At 44.6% G+C, this 16279-nt stretch overlaps 9 protein-coding genes across 9 annotated transcripts; 5 read left to right on the top strand and 4 right to left on the bottom strand.

Moving 5' to 3' along the window:
- Positions 1-276: 276 nt before the first annotated feature.
- On the bottom strand, positions 277-864 carry PAA1 (LALA0S07e01618g1_1; the record flags this gene model as incomplete). Its single annotated transcript, XM_022771372.1, has 1 exon — positions 277-864. The coding sequence occupies one exon, from the start codon at positions 862-864 to the stop codon at positions 277-279; it is 588 nt and encodes a 195-aa protein (XP_022629286.1).
- Positions 865-1658: 794 nt separating this feature from the next.
- On the top strand, positions 1659-1904 carry LSM5 (LALA0S07e01596g1_1; the record flags this gene model as incomplete). The annotated part of the gene is made up of 1 exon (XM_022771371.1): positions 1659-1904. The coding sequence occupies one exon, from the start codon at positions 1659-1661 to the stop codon at positions 1902-1904; it is 246 nt and encodes an 81-aa protein (XP_022629285.1).
- A 298-nt stretch (positions 1905-2202) lies between these two features.
- On the bottom strand, positions 2203-3747 carry IPT1 (LALA0S07e01574g1_1; the record flags this gene model as incomplete). The annotated part of the gene is made up of 1 exon (XM_022771370.1): positions 2203-3747. The coding sequence occupies one exon, from the start codon at positions 3745-3747 to the stop codon at positions 2203-2205; it is 1545 nt and encodes a 514-aa protein (XP_022629284.1).
- Positions 3748-7303: 3556 nt separating this feature from the next.
- SNF11 (LALA0S07e01552g1_1) lies at positions 7304-7615 on the top strand (the record flags this gene model as incomplete). The annotated part of the gene is made up of 1 exon (XM_022771369.1): positions 7304-7615. The coding sequence occupies one exon, from the start codon at positions 7304-7306 to the stop codon at positions 7613-7615; it is 312 nt and encodes a 103-aa protein (XP_022629283.1).
- A 361-nt stretch (positions 7616-7976) lies between these two features.
- On the top strand, positions 7977-10721 carry TPS2 (LALA0S07e01530g1_1; the record flags this gene model as incomplete). The annotated part of the gene is made up of 1 exon (XM_022771368.1): positions 7977-10721. The coding sequence occupies one exon, from the start codon at positions 7977-7979 to the stop codon at positions 10719-10721; it is 2745 nt and encodes a 914-aa protein (XP_022629282.1).
- Positions 10722-10780: 59 nt separating this feature from the next.
- SCC4 (LALA0S07e01508g1_1) lies at positions 10781-12622 on the bottom strand (the record flags this gene model as incomplete). The annotated part of the gene is made up of 1 exon (XM_022771367.1): positions 10781-12622. The coding sequence occupies one exon, from the start codon at positions 12620-12622 to the stop codon at positions 10781-10783; it is 1842 nt and encodes a 613-aa protein (XP_022629281.1).
- Positions 12623-12983: 361 nt separating this feature from the next.
- SPT15 (LALA0S07e01486g1_1) lies at positions 12984-13676 on the top strand (the record flags this gene model as incomplete). The annotated part of the gene is made up of 1 exon (XM_022771366.1): positions 12984-13676. One exon carries the CDS (start codon positions 12984-12986, stop codon positions 13674-13676), a length of 693 nt encoding a protein of 230 aa, XP_022629280.1.
- Positions 13677-13824: 148 nt separating this feature from the next.
- On the bottom strand, positions 13825-14928 carry PEA2 (LALA0S07e01464g1_1; the record flags this gene model as incomplete). The annotated part of the gene is made up of 1 exon (XM_022771364.1): positions 13825-14928. The coding sequence occupies one exon, from the start codon at positions 14926-14928 to the stop codon at positions 13825-13827; it is 1104 nt and encodes a 367-aa protein (XP_022629279.1).
- A 307-nt stretch (positions 14929-15235) lies between these two features.
- PPH3 (LALA0S07e01442g1_1) lies at positions 15236-16159 on the top strand (the record flags this gene model as incomplete). Its single annotated transcript, XM_022771363.1, has 1 exon — positions 15236-16159. One exon carries the CDS (start codon positions 15236-15238, stop codon positions 16157-16159), a length of 924 nt encoding a protein of 307 aa, XP_022629278.1.
- Between the last annotated feature and the right edge of the window lie 120 nt (positions 16160-16279).

The following is a 16279-nucleotide window of genomic DNA, read 5'->3' as shown; positions in this document are numbered from 1 at the left end:
AGCAGTATCTAAATGGAAAAATCTGTAGCTACCTTTAAAACTGACGGACGCATTACAGTATATACATAGTGAGCTTTTTAAGCAAGCCTTTATGGCTTTGCGTGAAAAAAAACCCAGACTCACGCACAGTGCTGTGTGAGAAGCTTTCAATGTTGTAAGTTGTATCTTGTTTTTCTTCCTGTAACGGCTATACGGCTGTCCAGACCACAATTCAACTTTATAATGGGGGCATCGTGTATTGACTTAGTTTCGGGACCTTCTTCGTCTTGGAATCAACTAATTCTCATACTCCTCCTTCACCAACTCGCGGACCATATCGCACCATTTGGACTTGGCAAAGGCAGCGTCGGCCTTGACCTGGACGTTTTCACCTTGGAGTAGAAACCCAATGCGTTCATAAAAGGGAACCAACGGCTCGTGCGTTATGATTGCGATTCTTTGGCCCACTTCTTGGTTGCTGAGCTTTTGAATGTAGTCGGTGAGCAGTAACGTTGCCAGGTTCTTTTTCTGGTGCTCGGGCGCAATCACTACCGAGTGGATACCAACGGTGGTGGAAGATTCGTCGTGTGCTTGACCCATGCTTTCCAAAGTTATTTTGGAACCATGCGAGCTATCAGACGATGAAGGGACCTTAGTACCTAGAATGTGGCCAATCAATTTTTCGCCCTTAACTTCGAGACCATCCACGTCCCGGATGAAAAGACCGGAGCACAGTTCGGGACAAACTTTCAAACGGAACTCAGTTGTTTCACGAGACGCTCTTTCTTCAGGTGGGAATCCCCTACTTTCAAGCTCGATTACTTCATGCGCGTCTTCAATCAACAGCGGACGGATGTACATGTGCAGCGGCAGGGTAGAACTCATGATGCAAGTGAGGGCGTTGTGCGATAGTTTTAGGACAGTGAGATGTTGAGTTTTAACAAACGCGTTTGATCAAAAGTAGAAGTGTAGTGGTGGTGTTGAGAACAGTGACAAATTAGTAGCAGAGCTATGAGAAGAAAGCACTGTGTACGTGAGGTGTCTGGGTGCTGCTTGTACATTTGATCACGTGTATATTTTTCTCCCATACTCATCGGATCCCAACATTCGACCATAGGGAAGACTTCGGAGATCGTACTTCTTACTCTGATCTTGCAGCGATGCCATTGATGGTGCTAATTTGGTCCATTTCAAGCCAAGCCCGCCGAAGAACGACAATGGACGTCACAGAAGGGAAACCGAACCAGATGCGAAAGAGCAGAAAATGACATAATACACCATACTACTTTGCACTGAGATCAATCCCCCTGTTATCTTCCACAACATCTACACCTCCTCTTTGCAGAATTGTATATCAATTTATCACGTGACGTTACAATTGTTTACCGTCCTGGCAACGAACAAATATCCCCCCAAATTTATATTCCAACCGTCTTAATGCACAACCTTCTGCATATCTCAACGCAACTTCCCTACTCTACTGAACTTACTTCTAGGTACAGAACCTCTATAAATCACTATTCACGATCAGCCATCTAACTATAATTTACGACCATATTTTTTATTCAAATTTCATTACTATAGAAGAGACAACCAAACCACGCTTAACAACACCTAGCCTGGCCCAACCTGGCCCAACAAAAACCTCCTTCATCTACCTTCTCACCTCACCCATACACATGTCAATTGCCGAGATTCTCCCGCTTGAAATTATCGACAAAACCGTGGGTCAACCCGTATGGGTTATGTTAACGTCACACCGCGAGTTTGCGGGCACTTTAGTGGGCTACGACGACTTTGTTAATGTAGTTTTGGAAGATGTGATCGAATACGACCACGACCAAGAAATTAAAAGACATGCAGGGAAAATGCTACTCAGTGGGAATACTATAACGATGCTAGTACCCGGCGGGAAACGTGTGTAAAATAATAGATCCAATTGTAATAAATGATGAAACCTTTATCATGTACAGACTAGAAAATGGCACTAGAATTGAATGTGCATAGAATGACATCGTGGGCCTGGAAATTTCTAAACGCTAAGATTTGAGGGAAGTTATCCCAGTGCAGAATCAGAAGCATGATGTGTTTCCATGCGGAAGGCATATGGACCCTAGAGTCGGAGAGTGATTTACAATCTATGTCTTAAGCTTAATTCATGGATTCCGTTATAATAGAAAATGTTCGATTTGTATATATACGCTAAGGACGAGAATAGAAATTTCATGCAAAAGGATCGAAAAACCATTCGACGTCTGTATCTTCAAATACACGCATCCCCATGGTCTTGGCCTCTTTATGGGTATCGGGTGCTGTGTCCATTCGTATCTCGCACCATTTTTTCAGTACTCGGGGTTGCAAGTAGAATGCATTTACGAGCAGATGACTGGTGACAGCATAACACAAACCAATAAAAAGGTCAAAGCGGAAATGATGGTCGAGATACATGGTACTCCACCATTGCAAAATCGGAAACATGGTTCCTAAGAAACGAGGAATCAAAGCCATGTGGAAAATGGACAACAATTTAGAATTGAGGGCCCTCACAGGCACCGGAGTACCGTAACGGAATTTGGGATGGGTCGACGTCACGGTGGATGACGTGAAAAAAGCTTTTGAATCACCAGAATCTCTGGACAGAAGATCGAGCTCGATATCTTCTGAAGACCAGTCAGGGTCAAGTGACGAGCCCCGTTCAAGAGCGGAATCTGAGATTTTCGACGTGGTGGACGACATTAGCGGCGAAGGCCCCACAGGTGTCTCTTCTGAGTCTGTATTTGGGTCCACAACGAGGGGAAGTGTAGCCTTGGTAGATGCCGCACGGGTGATCAAAAACAAGAAACATTGAACAGCCATGGCTGAATGCAAAGAGGGTACGGCACCGAAAACGATGGGGGACTTGTGGAAACCTTTGGAGTTAAGATGAGTTCCCAAATGGGAGTCTACACGGGTTAGACCCGCAGCGTAGCCATCTTGTTCGTACGAGACATGTTGTGTGTCGCGGATCCCGTACATATGGATGAACCAAGGTGGTGCCATGGGCAATGATAAATGCGTTAAAACACCACAGATATTTTGAGTGCCCATGGCTAATGAAAAGGCCTTGAGTGTGCCGGGCGGTTGGAAAACGTACAGGTACACGGCGGTGAGGATTGGAGCGATGAGATGCAGCAGCACGTACGAGACCCAGGCCAGGATGTCTTTGAATTTGTTAAAGTTGGATTCGCGTTGCCAAGCCAGCAGGTTAACGGAATTTAGTCCCACGAACGCCAGCAATAGATACAAAAAAGGCAGCAGCACGCGGCGGTTGGTGGGCGAAAACCTGTACCCACGGTGGAACAGATGTGCGTAGGGGTCCAAGACGTTGGCTTGGCATCTTTTGCAGTAATACAGGTAGTACCACAGCGATATTGGCAGTAGACTGCACACCAGCAGCGCGAAAAGCGCTGCTGCGAGCCACGACAACGGCGTGAGCAGCTGGCCTTCGTTGGTACCCAGCTGTGCTTTTAGTTCGCCCGCTAGGTCTCCGAACATGAAAACGTCTGCCAGAAAAGCGGCTTTGTTGTGGATGGGCGGACGCCAGCTGGTGGGGATCAGGTCTGCGTTTTTGAAAACGCACAGCCAGATGAACACGGGACAGAAGTTGAGTGCGAAGTTGAATGCAAATGCTGGGATGTTACGGGTGTTGAGTCCTCCGCGATACACCCGTCTTATGAACTCCCATGGCAGCGTAACCACGAGGCACAGCGAGCGAAGCGAGCTGTGCATGATGGGTGGGATGTGGAGCAGGATGTGTGGAGCGAAAACGAAATGCACTATTTTACACCTTGTCTCTACTTTTCTCTCTCTCTCTCTCTCTCTCTCTCTCTCTCTCTCTCTGCTTCTCTTCACCAGCTGTTTGATGATATTTTTTTTCCACTGTTGGTGCTGAAAAACTCAAAGACAATGTTCTAGAATGGATGAGTCTTGGCGGAGAAAACAAACTCGAGTTATATCTGAATGTTGACACTTCTCAGACCAAAGATTCTAGCAGAGATGAGGTCTACCAACTCCGTACCGCAACGTATATATATTTAGACTGTTCATGAACATTGAACAGAATGAGCCCAACCTATTCCTGGATCATCGCACTCATCGAGAGGCTCTCCGTTCTACGCCGTTGGCACTGTATGGGTCTCATTCTTTTACTGCATTGAGAGTATGTGGTGCAGGGGCGAAGCAACGGGCGTTGCCCAGCATAAGCGCAGTGGCGTAGTGCAGCGCGGAGAGCCCGGGAGCTTGATTTAGTCGTAGTGTATATTTTTTTTCGCGGGTCGCACTTCGGTTCCTTGTGAGAACGCAACAGAGAACAGAACGGGCGAAGAGCGAGCGCATGTTTTTCGTGGGTAAAATAGACAGAGAGAGAGAGAGAGAGAGAGAGAGACGCTTACGGTAGACAACCGACAACCGAGACGGCCTTAACAGATTTGGAGCACTTACCGCCGAAGCACCACTCTCAATAGTGCGTAGCTAAATAGAGAGACACACACACACTAGTGAGGAGTAATGACGACGACCCTCTGTGTGGGTGCAGACTGGTAGTGGTTGTGTAAGAGAGCTATTTGTCTGCAGGTGCGGAACGCTAGGAGGATCAGCTATGAAGTACTTGTGAGTACTACAAGGATCCGCGGAAGCAGATGCGGAAGCAGACGCGGAAACAGACACGGAAACAGAGGCACCATGTGGAGGACAAGAGTGGGCAGTGATCAGATATCACAGCAGAGACGTTGCGGCTATAATTGTTAGGCAATGTACAGAAGATAGCTGACATAGTCGATTGACTGGGCGTGGAGAATAGCGCCAAGGTTGTGGTTCTCACTTTTTCGGTTACTGTTGCTCTAACACTCAGGTCATAACGTATCTACACTTCGTATTTACACTTCGTATTTACACCCTGTCTGTGCATGATATCTTCCATGTTTTCGTCATAGAGACGCCAATGGCCATCAACGGACTGTGGTTACGTAAACGTTAGGGGGCAACAGTTTCTATTCTAAAGTTAGAATTGGGTGAGATACCCATAGGTCATTGACCCGGGGTGGGAGTGGTCACGTGATAGATGTTTTTAATTGTGCAATTCAAAACCGGTGTGAGAAAACAGGGATATATGGATTTGGCGGTTTTAGCGGTGGTCCCTTGAAGGCTTTGAATCCGTGGGGCTTTGAATACGTATGGGGTTTTGAAATATGTACGAATTTGAATACGTAGGGCTTTGAAATATGTACGAATTTGAATACCTAGAGCTTTGCAATACGTAGGGCTTTGCAATACATAGGGCTTATCTACTAGATCCAGAATGTAGGCTTTGCGGGGATGGAACACGTGACCAACGTCACAACTATGCGTTTACAAAATCATGTACATTGGCGACTCCTTCAATAGTCTACTGTGTCAAAAGCATTAGGTCACTAACCCTGGACAAGCAAATGAGTTTATTTTCATATTACGAAGTCGTACGATACACTGAGCTTATCGATGAAGTCTTTGAAAGCATTCAAGTTTTCAAATCTCTTAATGTCGCAATCCACTCTATAACATAAAAACAGAAATTTCAGATTCAAAAAGATATGAGGGCGACAGATATGGCCATTAGCATAGTCAAACAATTGAAAGCCCAAAAATGAGTATCTCCAAATCGAATTATACGGGAAGACTCTTCGATGACTTAAACTACCCACTGAAATCGTTCTTCAACAAGCTGGGCTCTTAAAATTTTCCGCGAAAGGACGTAGCTCACACCTTTGGAAAGCATGTTATCAACGATAGACGAAAATTCTTCGAAGCTTACTTTATCCTGGTAATGATCTAAGGCTACCATCACCAATATCCACAAACTCCGATTCACCATTAAACCAAGAGTGCATCACTGTGTACGTACCAGCAGTCTCGATTCTTCGTGTAACGAAAACCCGTTAGACGCTGATGTTCGTATTTCTCACGTATTCTCTTATTTCCTTTAATCAGCAGCTGTACTGAACTTTTTGGGAATACCTCTATTGGCACACTCAAACAAACATTAAAAGACCTCAATCAATTTCTTAGCACCGTAGTGCCTGAGAAGCGAAAATTTGTTATTCAAAACTCTCTTGCCAATGGACAAGTATCTTCAGTTTCGTGTTGTGAAGAGTGGTTGGGTGAAAATTGGCTTTGGCTTTTGAGCCACTACTCAGAATATGCAGCACTTCGCTAAGTGGCTCATTTGAGTATAGTTTCGCCTTCTCCCAAAATCGCAGTATTTCCAGCTGTTGCTGCTAGCGGTGGTAAAAATCAAATGATGTGTCTCTAAGTATTTCAACATGCATCGCTGAGTCAACTCCGCGTTAGGCTGATCTTGCGGATGGAATCCAAGCACCTCTGAAATTTAGGATGTGAACGAACCACTGTGCCAGCCAAGAACATCGTTCAATATTTTCTTAGAGAGCATTCTGTATCTCAAAGTGTCCGTAAGACCGCCTCTTAAACCTTCAACGACCCCACAATACCCCGACCCTGTTGATAAAAAAGCATCGTATGTTCTTCAAACATGCGCGTTACGCGAATGAAAGTAGTCATGGGTTTTATTTCACAGTGCTTACTCTGCAACAACCTCTTTGCTTGTCGTGGAAACCGTAAGTCTCGGGAAACGAGTACATGTGTATTCTGATCTCCTCGAGCGACCCCTTTTCCTTTCTAGGTGTGACTTAGCATTCAAGTTACACAATCATAATCAAAAGACGTCCTTCTACTTATCAAGATGTTGAAGTTGATGATCACTTAAATTGCCTACCGTACTTCATAGATTGGCCGCTGAGCTGTAACGACATGCTTTCAGAAAAACGGCACCACTAGGATTAGCTACCGACTCTGACTAATTTTTAACAGCTCAATCTACTGTGAAAAGACATCAAAGAAGAAAAGAAGCTTCAAGAAGCAACATACTTCTGTATCTCAGTTAAACAACTTAGCTTTGACTTGTTAGGCTGATCGATGAGCCAAAATTCGAATCTTTGAGCATTTCGAACGAAAGATTCGCAAATCGGATTCATCAATCGTACCCACACTTGTCTTAAACCCAGATTCCAAATCTTGCTCAGCCACAACATCATTCAGAGCCAAACCTCAGTAACATTGGCTCGCTACCCAGTCGTCCACAAGTTTCACTGCACAGCATAGAAACCATCATCACTACCCACGAAATCACCTTTATCTTCCTAAATTTCTGACACTCATCATACAACATTCCATGTAATTTTACAATTCGAACAAACATTATCAACTTACAACCCACAATCCTTCGGTAAGCGCCATGAACAACAATCAAACACACGCACAATACAAAGTCCAGCTGCTGTTGCACATCAACAGCGTGCTTCTAGCACGAATCAATCAAATGAACGCAAACCCAACGCAGTTTTCCGCCGAACAACAACAGAATATCACCGCCCAGTATCTTAAGCGCGTTCACGCTAATCTCCAATGCATTTCACAGCTCAACCAGGGCGTTCAAGATACCAAACCGGCCCTGCTGGATTCACCACAGCTGCCGATGCAACAGAACTCCCAAGACATCCTTGCGAAACTGTATCTTTTGACCAATCGTGTGTTCGAAGTGTGGTAATTACGACAGGATCGAATTGCCACAAAACCGTTTACGCATCGATCACGTGATAAACACACTGTTAAAAATAAACACGTGAATATCACATGTTGTCTCTATTTTTTTTTTTTTTTTTTTTTTTTTTTTTTNTTTTTTTTTTTTTTTTTTTTTTTTTTTGTTTTTCGTATCTCAAGCAAAAAAAAAAAATTGAATCGCGATCACCTGTTTGAGCGTTCCTGTGTCTGAAGAGTGAGGAAAGCTAAAGAAAGGGAAAGGGGGTTTAGTATTCTTGAGCTAACTACACCTCTAGAAGTTCGATAAAAGGTATCTGATACAAAACTTGGCAGGAAGTGAAGTCCGAAAGACGTTACGAAAGGCCTCAATGAGTGAAAATACCAATGGCTCAAATCAGCCAGAGTCCTCTCAACAAGATTCTACCGGGCCCGTCGTGTCGGGCCGGATCATAAACTGCGTCCCGCAACTTCCCTACCGTATCGGTCGCAACGACAAATATTCGGCATTGCGGGGAGATGATCCATCCGACGAGTGGATTATGGAGCCCATCAGTGGCAACAGCGCCCTACACTCCTCGTTGTACCTCCTGCGGGACTCTCCTGACTGGGAAGAACATGTAATTGGATGGACTGGCGAAATTGACCCCGGTAACGCATTCTCCTACATTGCACCCACAGATCCGCAGAAAACCGCCGAGGAGGCCACTGAGGATTCCAAATACAACTCTCAAGAGCTCAATGAGGATCCGCTCTATCTTTCCAAAGAACAAAAACGAGCCATGGCCGAAAAATTGCAAAGTCAAGAGGACTCGAAGAATAAGATGACCGTGCACCCTGTATGGCTATTACGTAGAGACCAGGCCCGCTGGCGTGCATTTGCTGAAAAGGTGGTATGGCCAGCATTACATTACATTTTGAATGCCCCTTCAGACGGTCAGCAGGAAAATACATGGTGGTACGACTACGTCAAATTCAACGAAGCGTACGCGGCCAAAGTGGCCCAAATTTACAAACCGGGCGATATTATTTGGGTCCACGATTACTATCTAATGCTTCTACCCCAGCTTTTGCGCATGCGTTTTGGAGACGCTGTCATTGCGTATTTCCACCATGCGCCTTGGCCTAGTAACGAGTATTTCAGGTGCTTGTCCAAACGTAAGCAATTGTTGGACGGTATTCTTGGAAGCAACCGAGTTTGTTTTCAAAACGATGGGTTTGCCCGTCACTTTGTGTCCGGATGCAAACGACTTTTGGATTCAACCTCTACGAAAAACAGGACAAATACCAAAGGCAAAGACGAATGGCTCATCAGTGCGTATGGTGGTGATGTGGTTGTCGACTCATCTCCTACAGGTGTCAACACTGAGCTAATTCTGCGCAAAGCATTCACTGCTGACATTGATGCCAAAGTAGAAACGATTAAGGCTGCCTATGAAGGCAAAAAAATTATATTCGGAAGAGACAGACTTGACACCGTGCGGGGGGTGGTTCAAAAATTGCAGGCCTTCGAATCTTTCTTGGCCATGTACCCGGAATGGAGAAACAAAGTCGTGTTGATTCAGGTGAGCAGACCAACGTCCGCTGACAATGCCTTGAAGCTGGAACAACAAGTCAATGACCTTGTCAACTCTATCAACTCTCAGTATGGATCTTTGAATTTTGCACCAGTGCAACATTACCATATGCGTATTCCTGAAGACGTATATTACTCCCTGTTGAGGGCTGCTGACCTTTGTCTAATCACAAGTGTTAGAGACGGCATGAACACTACTGCTCTGGAGTACGTTACCGTGAAAAGCAGATCAACAAAGGAAAACTGTTACGCGAATCCTCTCGTACTGAGCGAATTTTCTGGTACTAGCACTGTATTGAAGGGTGCAATTCTCGTCAACCCTTGGGATGCCGTAGCAGTCTCTAAGGCAATCAAAAAAGCTTTATCAATGACAACACAGGAGAAGGCGACCCTGGAGAAGAAATTGTGGTCGAAAGTGCCAACGACGCAAGATTGGAATGCTAACTTCCTCAAGAGAATGGTTGCAATTGCTGAGAAAAAGGACTCAGAAGACAGTAAGATAACTCCTGCACTCAACCGGCCATTGTTACTGCGTACTTACCACGCATCAAAGCGTAGGTTGTTTCTTTTCGATTACGACGGGACTTTGACACCGATTGTTCAAGACCCAGCAGCAGCCATTCCAAGTGCCAAACTCTTCCGCATACTCTCGAAATTGGCAGCCGATCCTAATAATCAAATTTGGATCATCTCTGGGAGAGATCAAAAGTTCCTTTCGAAATGGTTAGGATCACGTATGCCTCAGTTAGGGTTGAGTGCTGAACACGGATGTTTCATGAAAGATGTTGCAGCGGAAGAATGGGTCAATTTAACCACAAAGTTTGATATGTCTTGGCAAGAGAAGGTAGCAGATGTCATGGATCAGATTACCGTGCAGACACCAGGGTCTTTTGTGGAGAAGAAAAAAGTCGCATTGACATGGCATTACAGGAGAGCGGATCCAGAACAAGGCGAATTCTTTGCTTCCAAATTGAAAGCAACACTTGACGGGTTTGCCAATGATCTGGGGCTGGAGGTTATGGAAGGTAAGGCCAATGTCGAGGTTCGTCCCAAGTTTGTAAACAAGGGTGAAATTGTGAAAAGGCTGGTCTGGCATCCACTTGGTGAAAAACAGCTGTATGACGACGAGGGCTTTAAGATTGACGAAAGTATACCAAAGAATCGATTGCCCGAGTTCATTTTGTGCCTAGGTGATGATTTTACCGACGAAGACATGTTTTCACAATTGAATGATATTGAAAAAGTGTGGGAAAAGAAATTTCCGGATGGTAAGAATGAATGTGGGCACTACGGGTTTTACCCTGTGACGGTGGGCTCTGCTTCGAAGAAAACCGTTGCAAAAGCTCATTTGACGGATCCTCAACAAGTTTTGGACACGTTGGGATTGTTGGTCGGCGATGTTTCGCTTTTCCAAAGTGCGGGTACTGTTGATTTGGACGATCGCGGTCACATCAAAGACAGCGAGAGTAGTATGAAATCCGAACAGGCTGGTGTCGCCTACAATATGCGACGCACCGCCTCGTTGAAAGATAGCAATTGAGTAGTATCTCGCAGTTTACGTAAAGGCCTTGGTCATAAACACGATTATTATGTTTTACGTTATTTGGCAACTGGTGCTGCTTCTCGCTGAAATCCTTCTGTTAATAGACCGTTAACAACTTCTTTTAACCTGCTCCTCGTGATCGAGACATCCTTACTTTTCATGGCTAACCCGCAGTTCAACAAGTGTGACAGACCAGACGTATACTCCATTAATGGCATATGTTGTTGCTTTCCAAGATGAAAGCAGGTATTAGTTATCAGGCACTTTTCTTCAAGGTCATGAACGAGAACGGCACTCGCTAGATAATTCAAAAGGAAATGCAAAAGGAGAGATTTTTTTAGCACAGGTGCAGATTCGGTGTTTTGTAGAGAGCCCTCAGGTACACTTTTGGTGATGCGAGCAAAACTATTAGCCGAGAAGTAAAAATTGAGCTTTTCCAAGAACCCTGCGTCATCCTCTTTCGATAGCTTCGAAGTAGTAAAGGGTTGAAAGTGACTGCAGATCCACAAAACGACAATAGTGCAGTTCCAGATATGATTTTGCTGGAAATTATGTGAGTCGAACAGTGCGTTAATGCTTTTCCAAAGTTCAATAACTTCTTGGTACTCCGGGAATGAGACCATTCCTCCAGCCTTACTCATAGCGGCTATCCGAATGGTGAAAATTGAGCACAGGCCAATCAATTGAAACTCTGGTGAGGTTTGAGGACCTTGAAGCATAGAAAACTTTCCCAAAGCAGTTTTCGTGTCATGATTCAATTGAGCTTTCATTGCAATAATAAGTAGAGAGTAATCGGACTTTTCCTCGATGTCAGCACAGCTTCCGGTTAATATCAAACTTTCCAGGCACATGTAATACTCGCAAAGCTCGCTAATAAGTTTGTAAAAGCTCCTTCGACTGTGAATCAGCTCCGAATCAATTGCTTCCGATACCTGCTTGAGCTCCTCAGCAGCTATTCGAATTTTAGGCAAGAATCTCAACGAAAAGTTGGCCTTCTTATCATAGCAATTAGTTAGGTAGCTCACACTCTGAAACAGCAGAATGATATTCTTGAAATCTTTGTAGCGAACAATGGGAGTATCGACTGAGATTGAAACTAACTCGTCGAGATGCAAACTAAATGTGGAGTTTCCTAGCTTCCTCTTATGGATTGCTATAAGATCCTTGAACTCGGTAAGCTTTGTGGTTATATTACGATCGCGATGTATCAGGATCAATAACTCAGTCAAAATTTTCCAAAGCCTGAGTTGTGCAGGTAGCTTTTCGTCTTGAAACGAGTAAAGCGTATCGAGGTGCACCGTATCGATAGTTAGGTTCTGACTGAGTTGATAGCAAACATAAGAGCATATAACAAACACTTGCATATCCAGGATCGTCTCACAGCTGTTTATAAGAGCGTCGTAGAGTTTGGGTATCTTAGGATCGCACGGTGTATTTGCCACAACGAGTTCAATGCGAAGAAATTGGAAATACAATGACCAGCGTGAATTTGAGCTTTCCAAATCCGCGAGAGCCCCCGTTACCAGCCGTTGGGCATCTTTAAAGTATTTTGAAGAGCGTCTAGCCCTTGCAACCTGTACAAGAGCAGATGTAATGAGCATTTTTTGGTGAAGCAAAGGCGTACCGTAAAGGCGTTCGTACACACTTGACAGGTACATTTCGGCTAAATCTAAGTCGTAGGTTTCCTGCACAAGCAAATCGCAAAGCTCTAGCGTGACAATTACATCTTGTTCGGCACTGAGCTGGTGGCTTGACTTGATCAATTTTAGCGCGTTTACCGCGTGGTAAATCAGCATTTGGTACTGCTTGACTTGAGCTTCAGAGGCCAAAAAAGGTCGCATTTTCAGCGCATGCTCGGCATACTCATGACTAAGTTGATACAGAGTCTTGAAATCCATCTTTTCTGCGAGAAAAGCACAAAATACAAAGTAAAAACTTCCTCGAAATCCTGGTTTCTGAGACGTAAGTGCCTACAGAGCTCCAATTTCGCCGTTTGTAAAAGCGACTTGAAGCTGGAAATTCGTAGCACACAGTTTTTAACACAATTGGTGCTTTCAGCAACCAATAAATCTACAGCGGACTCTATTTTTTAGCCCAGATCATGGTATTTCTAGATCCAACTTATAAGCTTTAAATTCAAATTCATATATAAATGACAAGCTCATCACCATTGTTAAAATCATCAACAAGTAAGACAATAACACCGAAGCAACACAGAAGGTCGAATAAGCTTACCGATAGGTTCTTACACGGCATAGGATGTCTGAAGAAAACCGCCTCAAGGACTTCCAGGAGGCAAATAAGATTGTATTTGACCCCAGCACACGGTCTGTATGGGAATCTCAAGAAAAGAACTCGAACGGCGGTGTATCGAAAGCGGAGGATGACGAAAGTCATAGTGCCACAACTTCTGGTATAGTACCTACGCTTCAAAACATTGTCGCTACAGTGAACCTAGATTGTCGACTGGACTTGAAAACAGTAGCATTGCACGCGAGAAATGCAGAGTACAATCCAAAGCGGTTTGCAGCTGTGATTATGCGTATTAGAGAACCGAAGACCACAGCACTTATATTTGCGTCCGGTAAGATGGTAGTTATCGGTGCAAAGTCCGAGGACGACTCAAAATTGGCAAGCAGAAAGTACGCACGGATTATACAAAAAATCGGATTTAGTGCCAAATTTACCGACTTCAAAATCCAGAATATTGTTGGCTCGTGTGATGTGAAGTTTCCTATCCGTCTCGAAGGTCTGGCTTTCTCGCATGGTACTTTCTCTTCATATGAACCAGAACTGTTTCCAGGTCTTATCTATAGAATGGTTAAGCCCAAGATTGTGCTGCTGATTTTCGTTTCTGGGAAAATCGTGCTCACCGGTGCAAAGCAAAGAGAGGAGATTTATCAGGCGTTTGAAGCCATTTACCCCGTGTTGAGTGAATTCCGCAAATTGTAAGGAATACCAGAAGCTAGGAAACTTCTGAAATGCATGACAACACCTCACTCCTCCACATAAACCTTTTCAAATAACAAGCTTTCTCTCCAAATATATTATATTACAAAAATACCAGCGCAAGCGCCTTTTATTGAATCCGTGTTGTTCTCTATCGCCCCAGTTCCTTTTCGAGTATCTTACGCAAAGAACGCTCACGATCAAGCTCCTCTTCGTGCCTCAAACGGGTTTCGGTGAGTATTTTCTTAAATTCTGCTCTTATTGCACCGATCGAATAAGAATTTCCATTGCTGGTTGTAGAGTCGGGGCTTGACAGAGGAGATGTCAAATTGTTAGTTGGGGTAATGGACGCGGAAAAGCTTTCCATATGCTTCGACATAATGTCTCTTTGCTGCTCCAAGCTCTTGCACTTGCCTTCCAAGCTTGCTATTTTGGCAGTGTGGGAGGCGTTTTCTTGAACCAGTTCTTTATGGGTTCTGTTTAGTTTCTCTATGCTGTGAATGTACTCATTTCTATCATTTTCGAATTTCTTTGTGAGAAAGCTGTGGGCCAGTTGCAAGTCCTTCAATGCTGTGGCGGTGTCATCGTTTGATTCTGTATTTTGATTTTCTGGCGGCGGGGAGCCGCCAGTTGTGCTGGATTTCACTACGACGTTCATCAAAGCGTCAATGCATTGTTTAACAAACTCAACATCATCCTGGGGAGCCAAATCCCGTGGTGGTGGCTTGAGATCAATGTCACGCTGTAGCGCACTTGAAATTAAGTAAGAGGTCACTTCGTCCAATTGTTTCTGTTGTACATTCCTGCTTGCAGATGGGCTTGGAATCGAGTCCTTTTCAGGATCGTTAGAATCGCGCTGAACACGCCAAAGTGATTCCAGAGTGTTCTCGTCCAAAGCCAAAGATCCTAGCAGTTGTACCAAGCGCAAAACTTCATTTTTACCGTCCTTATTTGTGTCTTGTTGTTGTTGTTGTTGCTGTTCTGCCTTCAAACTGCCAGAACTTGCCTGAAACAAGGCGTATTCGGCCTGTAGTTTGTGCTTCAGATCGAGATCTCCGCCCTCTTTCCCATAAAGCACAGCATCCAGCAAATCCACTTGTGTGGGACCTGCCATGGGCACTTCAAGCCGCGGGAGGTTGTGATCGCGCTCAAGCCACGCGTTCAAATCGTCATAACTCGTCGGATAATAGTCACAAACAGAATCTGAAAAAAGCCTTGGGTTTCCCCATTTCAGAAGCTTCATTTGGTCTACCATAACTGCACAATTTCCTCTTATCAGGCCTCTTAATACGCCTAAATGTGAGTGTTTGTCTTAGACTCAAACATCGGATTTACACGTTAATTCCTATATTTAATTATTCTCTATAGTGTGTGTCTGAAAAATTTCAAGCGATGAGGTCGAAGAAAGCGTCAAATAATTCAATAAACTTAAAGTTTCAACACTTTAAAACATTACCAGAGATCTTTAGGACAGCTCTGAAACTAATTGCATCGTTTTCAGCGGGTCAACTTTAGTGATAGACTCGATAAGCCAGAGGTGGCGGAGATATTGGTAAAACCAGATGAAACTGGATGAGACCATAGCTCTGCTCAGACAGGGCAAACACGTCTCTGAAGAGACGGTGTTCGAGCTATGTTTGCGAGCGCAAGAGCTGCTCATGAACGAGGCAAATGTAACGCATGTGGATACTCCGGTGACAATTTGTGGGGATATCCACGGACAGCTTCACGATCTTTTGACATTGTTCGACAAGAGCGGAGGAGTGGAAAACAACAAATACATATTCTTGGGAGACTTTGTGGATCGGGGGTTTTACTCGTTGGAGAGCTTTTTACTGTTATTGACTTACAAACTGCGATATCCAGACCGTGTCACAATGATTCGTGGCAATCATGAGACTCGACAAATTACCAAAGTATACGGATTTTACGACGAGATCGTGCGGAAATACGGCAACAGCAACGTGTGGAGATACTGTTGCGAAGTGTTTGACTATTTGTCGCTGGGTGCAATCATCAACGGAAGGGTTTTCTGCGTACACGGTGGTCTTTCACCAGATGTGACCACGATCAATCAAATCCGTGCTATAGACCGCAAGCAGGAAGTACCGCATGAGGGTGCAATGTGCGATCTGCTATGGAGCGATCCGGATGAGGTGAGTACGTGGTCCTTGTCCCCGCGAGGAGCTGGATTTCTCTTTGGGAAGAACGAGGTGGACCAGTTTTTGCATACCAACGACTTTGAGCTTATAGCACGCGCACACCAGCTCGTGATGGAAGGCTACAAAGAGATGTTTGACGGCGGGCTCGTCACAGTATGGTCTGCACCGAATTACTGTTATCGTTGCGGGAACGTGGCAGCGGTGCTGCGCATCGAGGACACGTTGGACAGAAACTATATGATATTCGAAGCTGTACCTGCTCAGGATGATGTGGGTAACGCGATAATTCCAAGCAAAAAGCCCCAGATGGACTACTTTTTGTAAGTATAAGCTGGGATACACGATTCAAGGTCCAAGACAAGGACTATGGAACCATAAAACATGAAGTGGTTTGGCTTGCGAATCACTTTCACCCAACTCGACAAGACTAGTAACAAACGTAAC

This window comes from Lachancea lanzarotensis, scaffold LALA0S07, assembly GCF_000938715.1.
Source record: "Lachancea lanzarotensis genome assembly LALA0, scaffold LALA0S07, whole genome shotgun sequence".
NCBI classification, from domain to species: domain Eukaryota; kingdom Fungi; phylum Ascomycota; class Saccharomycetes; order Saccharomycetales; family Saccharomycetaceae; genus Lachancea; species Lachancea lanzarotensis.
This window is presented reverse-complemented; position numbering and strand designations above follow the sequence as displayed.